This window comes from Nematolebias whitei, chromosome 9, assembly GCF_014905685.2.
Source record: "Nematolebias whitei isolate Nwh7 chromosome 9, NemWhi1, whole genome shotgun sequence".
Classification (NCBI taxonomy): Eukaryota; Metazoa; Chordata; class Actinopteri; order Cyprinodontiformes; family Rivulidae; genus Nematolebias; species Nematolebias whitei.
The window spans coordinates 31,835,170-31,848,250 of record NC_056506.1 but is presented as its reverse complement, the minus strand read 5'-3'; the positions used below and the strand labels follow the sequence as shown (position 1 = coordinate 31,848,250).

The following is a 13,081-nucleotide window of genomic DNA, read 5'->3' as shown; positions in this document are numbered from 1 at the left end:
AAAAAAACAGAATATACACAGCCACACAGAAACATCAGTTTAACAAACTAAAGTACAACACAGATGTCAAAACACAATCACGTTCACTTTCCTCACACACGCGCTCTCTCTGCAGAGCCACACATATTTTGGTCCAGCTCGTACTGTGTGCATGTTGCAAGGCAACCGTTACTAAGCAACAGTCTCTAGGCGGCAGACAGTCTTACCGCCATGGAGATCCTCACTCGGCTGGGTTTGGACTTTCTGTTTTCAGGAGAAGCCGGCCTGGCCGGACTCTTCCAGCCGGGGGAGAGAAGGCATCACAGCACAAGATTAACACAGGTTCACACAGACTGGACACTGTTTTTAATTATCTGAGCCACATCATGGACACGTTTGGATTTCAGTCTGACTTCTGCTGGGAGAGGACTCGGTGATGTGAGCAGTTTTCCTGAAAGGGTATAATTACTACCCCACAGATGAAGATGAAGGCACAAAGTCTTTAAGAGGCGTCTAATGCCACAGCCAGGAAAAAGGCTCCCCACATCCCACGTTTTAGTGCTTCAGCTGTTGCCTAAATGTCGCTTTTAGTAGATTAAAAAAATAATCAATTTAGATTTTTTTTTAAAACCACTGCTGCTACAAGACAAGAATGCAAAAAGTGGAGTTCAACCATCTCCATCAGATATTTTTACCTGCAAAACTAAGGTGTAACAAACTGCTACACTGCACTGCAGTAAAACAGACGCACAACGGTTCAACTTCTGCTGCTGCGGAAAAATTGATGAAGCTGATTTTTATTTTTTTGTTTTTTCTCTGGAAGGCACTCAGAGGTCGGCTAAAATGTAAAGCTTTAACTTCAACTCTAAACAGAACCAAACTGGCTCACACTGCAAACATTTGACACTTCATTTATTGTATTCACATCAGAAAAGTCAGAAACATTTTGCTTTTGTTGCAGTAAATATTGTTAGTGTGGGGGGAAAAGGCCATGCAAACTCATAATTTTTAATATTTGTAAACAATGTTACCTAACATGGGATTTTATGACTTTATCTATAATCATAGGTGCCCAAAGTGGGGCCCGCGGGCCAAAGTTGGCCCGTCAAGCCGTTTGGGTTGGCTCGCCAAGCTGTCCTCGTTACTTTACTAAAACTTCTTTTAAAGAATCAATGTGTTTTCACTCAGTCATTCCACCCATTGACTTTAACATTAGATGGAAAAGTTGTCCCAATGACTACAGTATATATGGGACTGTTTATTTATGTTCATATTATTGTTGCTGTTACATTGTGTTGCTGTTGTACATGCATTTTTTTACATTTTGCACTACATATACCTATACTGAAATGTTAAAATTTCAATATTTGTTTTAATTTCTTATATATATGACTTATTGGTTATATTTTGTGTTCTGTAATATTCTTTATACAGAATGGAAGGTTAAATAACTGTATAATGAATAAATAGACTTTACTTAAAGATGTATTTGCATTTGGCCTGCAGCCCTCTGATAGATTTTAAATTTGGTCCCCTCAGGGAACAAGTTCCTATATACCGGTAGATAATAATTTAGAGTTTCAAGTGAAACATGATGGGGAATATTTTTAAAAGGTCCCTAGTCTTTACAATAAATTGAAAGAGAGTATTTCAGATAGACCAGTCATAATATTTGTATAAATAATATTGTTCTGGTAAAATAATACTTGAGGTGACCCGGATGTTTTTGCATAAAAATCTAAATAAGTTCTGTTCACTTGTAAGAATAAAGCAACTAAAAGACTTGTCATATTTTCACACTTTTTGTCCCTTCTGATGTTAAAACAGCTCATTTCTGTCTACTTGTGGAACATTTAGACACAATGACCAAAGGCAACCAATAATCTAAAACTAATAGTGGGGAGAAATAATAATAAAAAAGAAGTAAAATGTTAATTGTATGGTTGATTATTAATCAGTATAATAACAGAGACTTAGTGAAGAAGGTTCAGTTCGCCACTGTTTCAGCTCTGACTTTCTGAACTAACAGAAATATGTTAAATAGTTAGATTTATTGTGACGTAATTTCTCAAAATTTGGCTAAAAGTTTTAAATCTCTGATCTTCTTTTCAGTATTTTAAACACAGTTTACAAGACTTTGTGGGTTTATTTTTGCAGAATATCTCACTGCAGGACACCGCCTGCACCTGAAATCCATCGAAGAAGCACTAAAATGCAGGATGCTCGTGAATCGGCAGCACGCTGTGTAGCTAGGGTGCAGTCACCGACTGGAGAAAGATCTAGGACCACAGATCAAACCTGAACGTTCTGCTGCCTTCGAGATGAGTGGCAAAAGTGCGGCAAGCATGGACTCAGAGAGAGCACACACAAACACACACATCCTCTCACACACAGTGCACGTCACGCTCTTACGTAACGCTCAAACAGTATTACTCACCTCCAGCAGCTCCTTGTCCTGATCAGCACAAGAGAAAGTCTGTGAGCCTGACAAAGAAAACGAAGCAGGTTCATTAACGCTGCCTTTGCATCACAACGTTGTTCAACGTGTGCGTCCTCCACGTTTGACAGATTTGTTTCTCTGTGCGAGCTCTCTTTAGGGGTGTGAGACACGTACTGTTGGGCGTCTCCGTGTTGCTGATGGCGGATACAGATTTCAAGGCAGATTTCAGAGGCAGCTGAGCGTTGGACACCACCGGGCTGAAGGAGGAGGACTCCTCTGTGGAGATCTGCATGGAAAGTGGATTAACAGAAGGAGCCGGACACAAAGACGAGCACGTGCAGGGCACAAACAGGACAGCACAGGTAAGGGCACAGACAACAGAGACAAAGAGGACATGAATTAATCAAAAAGTTCTGAAAATGTAGTTTCTATGTAAACACTTACCACAACAAGAAGTCCCAGCTCTCTATCTGTGCCTTTACCTACTGCTACATGCTGCTCACATGCTGCTCCTGATTAGTCTTACTGCTAAAACCCAACCCACGGCAGACTGGTCCCAGCCCCGCCCCGACGCCCCCCAGACGCCTCACACCTGTTGGGAGCTCACCAGGAAGCGGACCCCTTGGCGAGCGCTGGCGTTGGTGGATGCGTTGAGGTGAACGTGGGTGCATGGGGAGCTGGGGGAGCTGTCGGACGTCAGGCTGGGCAGAGAGTCGGGGGTGCCGTTGTCCTGGGCCAGCTGGCGGAGGTACTCGAGCCTCCGCTGGCGGCTCAGCTGAAGGGAGAGCAGGGACTGGAGCTGCAGCCGCTCGATGGAGCCCAGCAGGATCATGGACTCTGAGGACGGAGCAGAGGAGTCAGGATAGAAACGAACTGGGACAAGATGGCCTCTAGTAATCAAACACTGGAGGGCTTAGGTCTCTAGATGGAGACCCAAGTTTGCAAACCTCTGCATTAAACTGAAAAACTAATGACACAAAAACACATATTTTAGACAGATGCTTTATCAGCCGTTTTTTGGTTCTGTGAGGCTGCAAGCAGCATCTACTTCCCATTATTTGGCTAATGCATGATATTTTTAAGATTAACGCTCAGAAATATTTTGCCCACTGCATCAAAAAGAGTAAAAAATGGCCCACACGGCTGAAAATAATGAAGTCAAGCTCAGTTATATATCGTAGACATTATTTTCATTTTTGCTTTTCACAAATTACGAAGGTTTGGGAGAAGCTGGAGGGGCAAGATGGCTGCCACATTAAAAAAGAAGGAGTCTTCCCCAATGGCTCCAACATGATGTAAGCAGGAAGTACAGATATAAAACATATTTTAAGGATAGAGACAGATATATAGAGATGAAAGCCTAGCATTCCTTAAAGGAATGCATGTTGCCCGCTGCCTTTCATGCAAGTTTTAAACTAAAATAATTTTATGTATCTAATGTATCTGTATTTATGTATGTAATACATGTGATATTGAAAGTGTCAAACTCAAGTGTGTGTGCTGTGAATGGATCTTCAAGACTACGCCATAATTTAGCACAATATCTGTAAAACTGACTGAGCTGTGACCATGTTAGTGTTTTATAAAGTCACTGAGCTGTGGCAGCCATCTTGAATCAGACTGACTCCTAAAGTTATTCATTTTAGATGTGCATCCAGTGATTACTCTCTGCAAGTTAACAGTTAGATCATTTTAAATACACGTTTAGCAAAGGTGAAGGAATAGCTGGCATAATACAAGAAAAAGCACACATGTTCAGATATTAGTACAGAGGGGTTACTATTAAAATGCCTTCATATAGCCGTTGTTTTAAATCAATTTATCACTCAGACCATAACAATCCAGTTCATAAAGACTTTGTTTAATATGCATATGTCAGATAGACTGGAGTAGAGAGAGAAGGTTTAAGGTCTAGACAGAGCAAAACAAATAAATAAATTAAAATATAGTTACAGCAGATACAGACGTACCTCCTGATTCAACCAGGGCGAGCGTTTTGAGATGACTGGTCAGCAGCATCTCCTGCAGATCTCTGTATGAAGAGTTCAGAGTGATAAAACGCACATCCCTGACCATGATGTCCTCCACGCGGATGTTGTACTTCCTGAACCAGGAACGGGAAGCAGGAGCAGAGAGAGGTGAGACAGAAAAAAACAAACAAACAAGAAAGCAAAGTATTGAGGCGTAAGATATAAAGAGGAGAAAAAACAACTGACTCGTGATGTCCCATCCCCAGCTCAGGCAGATAGGGGAGTTTCTTGATGCGGATGATGGAGTCGTAAAGCGACGGTTGGAGTGCCTGCGCCACGGCGTTGGCCAGGATCACGGCGATCATCACGGGCAAGATGTGAGAGATCTGACCGGTCAGCTCAAAAACAATGACGGCTGTGGATACGGTGTGAGTGACAGCTCCAGACAGAGCTGCTGCACCTGAGGAGAGACAGCAAGAAGGTGGGAAACACTGGCACAAGCTAAAAATAAACACAATTACCCTAAAAATAAGAAAATAGCTGACAATAGATTAAAAAGACTGATTTACGGCAACTCACCAACTACAGCATAACCACCTGGGACTATGGGGTACACACTGCCGTCTGCGTGGATGCCATCGGGGAACGTGGCTGCCATGATTTCACCAACCAGTCTGCCAAACGCTGCACCTGTCAGTCACACAGACACAGCAGGAGGTTAAACCTCACAGGGAAGACCACGACTGCGAACAGTCAGAAACATGGAGGTATGTCTTCACCGATTAGAAACACAGGCATGAAGGCTCCACAGGGAACGGGCATGGTGGTGGCCACAGCGGACATCCAGAACTGGGAGGGAGAGAACCGGAAATATTAGTGGAGCAGCGCGAGGCTGTTTCCAAGGTTCTACTGAAGTCCTTGTTCCAAGCTCACCTTCATGACGATGAAGAGAACGAGCGTGATGAAGACGTTGACCTGAGGGTGTTTCCAGGCGTGATGGTGGCTGATGTAGTGGAACTCCTCAGCCACGCCCTGACGGCACCACGTACGGTTGTCAAACAGAGCGACCAGAGACTCGTGCTGCGTCAGCTGACAGGATGACAACAACACAAGCAGTTTGTTCAGGCCATCACTGACATGAACAAAACCTCCTGCTGACACCGAAAACACCAACCTGCTGCTAAAGAATGAAAAAGACACATTTTTTATTTATTTAAAGAGACAACGGTTTAAAGTCTAAAAGCATGTATTCATAATGAGAAGAGAAGAACAACAATGTAATGACACAAAAACCTTGTTGCAGCAAACTACTTCCACATACTTTGTGTTTATTTATTCATTGTGCTAAGACTTTAATGTTTGCAACTTTTATACTTTTTTGCATTATTTTTTGTATTCACTCATTTGAAATACATTAAAATCTCTCAAGTTAAACTACACTGCTGTCTGAAATCTACTTCAGCCTGTTGGCTCTATTACTGTCTTATTATTCTTTTTCATTCAACCTTTATTTATAGATTAATCACATTGAGCCTTGGAGACTCGTTTACAAATGAGACCTGTTTAAGACAAAAAGTGTGGAAAAGAGAAAACACGAGGGGGAGGTAAAAAAAAAAAAAAAATCATATCCCGCACTGTGTCCTGGCCGGGGCACAGTGTGAGAGTTGAAAAAAAAAAGATCTTGCACATAAACAGCACATAATGACGTCACGATACATTTATGAGAGGAGGCAGACAAAGATGGTGAGTTGTCCATAAACACTGCCAGAAAGTTCCATAGTCCTGATAAGAGATGGTACAGTGTCTATCAGTGGGCTCAGCTCTGATACAGGTCCACAGGTGTCCTCAGGAAGGGGTGAGTTGTCCGTGAACACTGCCAGTTCAGTGGCGATCCAAAACGGCCAGAATTGTGGTCACTCCGCCGTGCAGTGCTTATAGCCTTCTCCATGGTCGATTCCTTCACGCCGGCAAGTTCCAGGAGCTGCAAGTGGCCTGCGATTCTCAGAAATCCCATCCAGCTTATGGCTTAGTTCACAAAGAATCTGAGTCTGATCACTAGAAGCATGGCACATTCCTTCGCACAAGACAGGCAGACTCACAATTGCCTGAACCGCTGCCAACATCTTCCACATTTGTCAGTATGCCATGTACCTGCCGATTCCAAAAAGCAGAAATCCTGCTATCATAAATCCAATTATGTATGCATCTTCAACATCCTCAATGGACAATACGGACAGACACACCATCTTCCACTCGCTGTAGGAATCCAGCATGTATCCAGCTGTGAGTGTCCCTGCAGGATATGAGGGCTCTCCTTTGCCATGTCTTCTTGTCAAGAAAATTTTATAAATTGCGTTGAGAGACCAGCTGACCAGATCCATAATTTACGACTCGGAAGATGTGAGACGCTCTGAAAAAGATTCACAGGACAAAGAGCAAAGCTCTATAAGAAGACAGACAAGTTCTGTCTTCTTATGCTTTAACCTTTCAGCTACTGTCTTAAGGCACCGATTATGCAAACGTCAGCATTTAGCATTTATGTTCCTTTTTCTATTTTTAGCTCTTAGCAACTGTTTTGCAAATTATTGATTAATTTGAGTAAGCTTAGTCATTTTTATGGGTTAGCTAATGTTTTGCTAATTTTTAAATTTTGCTCCTCAACTATAGCTTTTAGAGAATGCTTTGTTGTTTTAGCATTTCGCTACAGTTTAGAAAGATTTAGCATTTAGTTAAATTTTTTCATTATTTTGCTTTTAGCAATTGTTTTGCTAACGTTTGATTTTAGCAACAGTTTAGCTAATTTAGGCTTATGGGTGTAATTGGGCTTATTGGTATTTTTAGCTATTGTTTAGCTAATTTTAGCTTTTGTTGGTTTTAATAAGATTAGCATTAAGATACTGTTTTGATCAAACTTTTTTTTAGCTTTTGTTATTTTTTCTTCAGGCTGCTACATTCTGCAAGGATTGCTGCAGCGATCAAACTCTCATGAAAGATTTGATGATTGTTTTAGCGTTTAGCTACAGTTTTGCCATGTGTAGCTTTTAGCTATTGCTTGCTTATTTCAGCTTTTGTTTTACTGGTTTTAACTTGGACCAGTTCAGTTTGAAGTCTGTTCTTCCACAAACTGAAGCAAAGACATTCAGCGCTCTGCATCAACACTGCATTTTCACAGAAAACAACATTTTTCTGGCTTTAAATCGTATCGTCACAGCTCATCGAGCACTATCAACATGCTTTGCCACAATCGTCTTCTGAGAGTTTTATAATCCCTCCATTATTTCAACCAGCAGCTCTCTTCTTGTGAATCAGACAGCAGCGCAGTCTGAAAGTAAAATATTTTGCTAGCAGAGCAATTTGCATGTTTTAGTTTTTGGAGAATTTGATGATTTTGCATGTTTTTTTCTCATAAATGTGTTGTTTCTTCTTTTCAGTGAAAAAAATGGACATAAATTACAAAACACTTATTTCATAAAAATCAAAAATAAATCCCATAAAATGAACAGGTTGCCATATTTGTGATTAAAAAAAAAAAAAAAAATCAAGATAAATATCATTCGACTGATGACCCTCAGTAATTTTGACCAGGGGTCATTCTGCACATTTTATTTCTGGTTAGGAAAAAGTGAAAGGCTCAAAGTGACACTGAATGACATTTAAATGAGTGAGTGAAGGCTGCAGCTCGCAGCAGTCTGCAGCAAGCAGCTCAACATCCTTCGACAGCCAAACAGAACCGTTTACTCCTTATTTTAAACACTGCTATGGATTTTTATCCCATGTCAAACACATGTTTATAAAATGCATTAAAAGACCTACCATATGGAGAAACATTACAGTTGTTAAACAGTTCATTAAAAACCAGGATTTGAACCTGTCAGCAGCGCTCACCATCAGTTTCCTCACAACAGTCAGACCCAGCTTGCATCCCGTCAGACATATTTTCTCACCTGTCCAGCCATGAACTGCCCAAAGCCCGGAGGAAACGTGAGCGTAGAGACCAGCAGGGTGACGAGAGCCGGGTACAGCAGCCGCCTGACAGGAAGAGATGGACTGCAGGGGCGTTAGTGGCGCTCAAGTTGACGGAACTAACTCGACAACACGAGACAAAATGCATCAGCAAATAACACAAAAACAAAAGTTTTAAATGTTTTCTTTTTTGTTGATGCCTTCTGTTGTCTTGTTTTTTTAATTGTTTTTGTTGGTGTCACAGTGTTTGTGAGAAATGTTGAACCCTCTAAAAGCAGCTGTTCTGTGATGCGCATCTTGTTTTTGCTTGTGTTGTTTCTGAGATATTGCTTTCATTCCTCTTTTTCTGGATGTAAATCACCTTTTTTGGATGATTGTTTCTTCTGGTATCGGATGTTTTTCAGCCGGAAGGATTTTGACTGAAACTTTTTAACTTTTGGACATTTGTTATGATGCCTAACCATAACAACAAGGTGGTTTATTCACAACTGGGTGCTGCTGATTACCATCTCAATGCTTAAATAATATCTCAACTACAGCCACAAATCTCAAATGAGTTGAAAAGGAGGTGACGTAGATGCATTCCCATCTCCCTACCGGCTGTGCTCGAGTGCTTGATCACTGAGATCCTGGAACTGGCAGGAAATGCGGCTCGTGACAGCAGAAGGACCAGGATCATCCCCCAGCGCATGCAGCAGACTATCCGCAGTGACAAGGAGCTTAGCGGGCTGCTGGGAGGAGTGACCATCACTCTGGGAGGAGTTCTTCCCGGCATTTGGGCGGTCCTGCAGCCTGGGGGAACAGAGAGGCCATCCGAGTCTGGGTGGACGGATCGGATGGCATCTGTAGGCATTTTCTTCAGATCCACTTTGGGAAGGACCTTTACAAGACATCCTTCCTGCTTACAGCCATCAGCATCTATAACATCTCTTAATGAAACGAGGATAATGAGCTACAATAACATTTAATTTCCCTTTGGGACTAATAAAGTATTTTTGAATTAAGTTGAATTGTCTTGCGTTTTTTTTTTTTTTCTAACGGTTTGATTTTCTGCTCATTTGTGTTTTTCCTTCACAGCTGCGTTTGGTTTCTGTGGCAAACTTTTCTACGTGTTGCATTTTCCTTGTTTTGCTTGTTTATTTTGATGTGTTTTAGAACTATAAAGTTGTTTTAGTTTTGTGATGTTTCTTCCTTTTCGTTGCTTTTCGTACTCATATCGTTTTAACGGTTTCTGCTTTGTTGTTCTGTCATTAATGGACATGTTTCTGCACGTTTTTTCATGTTTAGCTGAGTTTTCTGTTTTATTTGTGTCTCCTGTTGCTCGCTGAAGTTTGTTTTGTCTCATTATTCTGCTTCTTTGCTCAGACGCCTTCGAATAAGTTCAAATGTGTGTGTTTTGTCTCGTTGTGTTCTTAGTGTTATTGTTGTTTGGTCCAGCTTTGCAGGGTTTTGCACCAAGAGACTTGTTTTCACTTCATGAAAACATAATACAGCCCCTCTTCGTACTTATTTGTAGCTGATCAGGGCGTATAGTAATTAAAACTTGGATCAGGTACTCACTTTCTCAGCAAGAACTTGTTGATGGTCTTTTGTTTCCTCATGCACTCCACAATCAGCCGGTTCAGATAAACAAACAGAGCACCACCAAAACCACAAGCAATCCTGCAGATAAACCCCAAAAACAGCCTGATTAGTTTAGTTAACATAAAACTAAAATGAATAAATAAATAAAATACAATTAAACACCATGCCATTTGAAAATCTGAAACAAAATCTTTGCTGAAACATAAGCCAGTTGTGCCAATTCAGACAAAGTTGGCACATTTGGCCTCTTGGCAGCTTTTAATGCAATTTCAAATAATCAAATTGCCCTACAGACTCCAAACAGCTGTGTGACTTTAAGCTAAAGAAAAAAGAAAAAGGTTTAAAAGTAAAGGTGATTTAATGTGGCACCACTTCGGTGAGACCAGCTTACCCGAGAATGGCGAACGCCGGCAGCTCCTGAAGGTCAAACGGGAAATCCAGACGGAAACGTGTCTTAAAGAGAGCGGTGATGGTCTCTGAGGAAGACAAGACTGTTCTCACTTTGCTGCTTTAAACAAACACAGAATCTGGAATCTACTGAATTTTTTTATTAGGACAAAAAAAAAAACACACACACATTTATTTTGACAAAATGTGACCCTTGTGCCTCAAACTACACAAACATGATCATATGCAGAATCCCCTCTCTTATATGAATATATTTTACCTTCCTCCTGGTTCCACACAGCCAGCACCCTGAATATAAAAGCACTGAAGGTGGCAGCAAAGAAGCCCCTCCAGTAGTTCCTCACTGCAAAAAAGGTTGACGTGACTTCAATGCTGAACAGCACACCTGCAACACAAAAAACACACAGTCAGATGCCCACACACTGAAGCTTATGAACAGCTGCATTAACCCCAGGAAGGTTCTTAAATGTTATAAATGTGTTTCTTGGGGGACACTCGACCACCTTACATAACTGCTTTAAAATTGTATTTTTTAATTCAATAATATTATATAGCCAATATTTTAGAGCTATCTCAGCCTGAAATAAAAAACATCTAATTTAAATGAATGTTTTAAACTTTTTTAAGATCTTTAGTTTAAAAAGGAACACTCCACATTAGCTTTTTTTAATTGACAAAATATTTATTTTGTGATGATATTTACATAAAATAAAATATTTAAGAAAACAAGGCATTTACCCCAATTACTCCCAAAATGAATTTTTTTTTTTTTTTTGACAATTTAAAAAAAATTCCACTCAGATGTTTTGCGAAGACCCTCCAGCCCATGCCCTCCAGATTAGGGAGCTGAAAATGATAACTTGTTTTTGATTAAGCTTATGGAGATTTTTAAAATGTATTTTGTTCAATTTGTTATTATTATCTTTCTGTACTGGATATACTAGCAAGAAGCTGCAGTGTGTGTAACGTCCGCTACTGATGTCTTGATTTCAGTCAAGCCAACGGGAGTAAAAATGCATTTATAAAGGGATTTCGCTGTGGTTGGTTTTTCTTCAAATGAACACTAGAGGGCAGCAAAGTTACTGTAAGGTAAAGGGATCCATGTGAAAAATTGTAACTTTTTAAAAATTTTTTTAAATAGAAAGCTTTTTAGGCTTTGTCAGAACAAAAATGATTTTTGACAACCTCAAAATAATTAAATAAATAATCAAACTAATAAAAACAAACATTGACAAAAATAAATGCATAACCCAGAGTGTTAAACAAATCACAACTATGATGTCTGTTTATAAAATTGTCAAATATTAATCAATAAGGTTTTGGAATTTTTAGACTTTATTAGCAGTAGTTTGTAATAAATAGTCCCATGATGCGTTTGTGTGGCTGGTTATTTTCTAAATGAAGTTTGTTCAGAACGTACTGATCTGACATCAGTGTGGGTTTGACTCTAAGTGCTCTAAACAAATGAGACAAGGTGTCAGTCATGTCACAAAACAAGCCTCGCATGTCTTCGTGAATCCAGAATCATCCATCATATTTGAGTCTAACACAAAAAAAGTCAGTGATCAAAATAACTTTTATATCTATATTTCCATCCTATTTCAGGATTCAAGTTTGTAGATTATGAAAAGTGCCCATTAAAATAGTTTCATTTGAAATTATTCAAATTGATATGAAAAAATAAATGCAAGCCAAAGCACTTTATGAGCTGCAGGTAAAAAAAAAATACAACAACCAAACATACTATAATTGAGATAAAGGGAAACTATAATTCATCAGAATCAGACAAAAAGATCTTTAAGATGAATATTGTGTCCTCTTAGTGATGTTAAAAGAAAGGTCAAAAAGCTGTTGCAGCACTCAGGAAATTTTTGAATTTTGAACATTTACATAAGTGGGCGAGTCCATCTGCTGACAAACAGAGGAGCAGCTGCTGAGTGGACCAAACGTGATTCATCACTTTAACATTCAAAGTAGCAAATAAAGTTTCATCTAGATTACACTGACACAGAAAATAGCAAAAAAGTACATTTCATTGTAATATTAGAAGAAACTTTGAGGGTCTAAGAAATAAATTAAGAAATTGTAGCTTTGAATCTTATAAAGTACCCTCTAAAAGTCATCAGAGTAAATAAAATTACATTTGAACTGTTACTGGTTGGATACAAATCTATTCAAATTCAGTCTTTTCACTCAGTTTTAGTCTCCGATAAATCCATATTGTTACCTCCTCAACTTTCACTGAGCTCCTTCAACATGTTCAAACATGTTTGTCTTCATGATAATACAGTATTGATTTAATATATTTATAAAATAAAATGTATTTTTGTACCATTGTTAAAAAAAAATACTTCAGTATTGACTGAAGTGTGCATTGAAGCTTTGCATTTACAAAACTAAGGATCAGTTAAACAAGACAGCAATGTTTCTGTAGTTTTGAGATCCAGCCTCTTGTAAAAAAAATAAATAAATATATATTTTTAAAAAAGTGTGGCGGTGGTGTGGGGAGGGGGTATGTCTAAAGAATGCTTTCAAAAAGTTTAATGTTTCTTGGAAAACAAATTGTTCTTGAGGATAAGCCATTCTCAAATCTCCTATCTTGGAAAAAAAAAAAAGGTAAATGTGTAAAGATTGACATATAAAAATAATAAAATACAGTATATCTCCACCATCTACCATTTGCTCCCAAAAAGATCTCTCATGAAAATGAGTCCTCATGGCTCAGTAAGAAAGGGTA

The 13,081-nt window shown here is 39.4% G+C and overlaps 1 protein-coding gene across 1 annotated transcript in view; it reads right to left on the bottom strand.

The window, feature by feature from the left end:
• The window catches only part of LOC119414221 (chloride channel protein 2-like), a 553,451-nt gene that overhangs the window by 3,725 nt on the left and 536,645 nt on the right, over nt 1–13,081 (bottom strand). The window contains exons 10-22 of the mRNA XM_037681320.1: nt 10,604–10,729; nt 10,328–10,412; nt 9,913–10,014; nt 8,334–8,436; nt 5,323–5,478; nt 5,169–5,238; nt 4,969–5,079; nt 4,636–4,849; nt 4,390–4,523; nt 3,012–3,256; nt 2,594–2,705; nt 2,417–2,463; nt 207–275 (exon numbers count right to left, since the gene is read on the bottom strand). Of these exons, the coding sequence (XP_037537248.1) occupies nt 207–275; nt 2,417–2,463; nt 2,594–2,705; nt 3,012–3,256; nt 4,390–4,523; nt 4,636–4,849; nt 4,969–5,079; nt 5,169–5,238; nt 5,323–5,478; nt 8,334–8,436; nt 9,913–10,014; nt 10,328–10,412; nt 10,604–10,729 (1,574 nt within the window). The remainder of the gene's footprint in view (nt 1–206; nt 276–2,416; nt 2,464–2,593; nt 2,706–3,011; nt 3,257–4,389; nt 4,524–4,635; nt 4,850–4,968; nt 5,080–5,168; nt 5,239–5,322; nt 5,479–8,333; nt 8,437–9,912; nt 10,015–10,327; nt 10,413–10,603; nt 10,730–13,081) is intronic.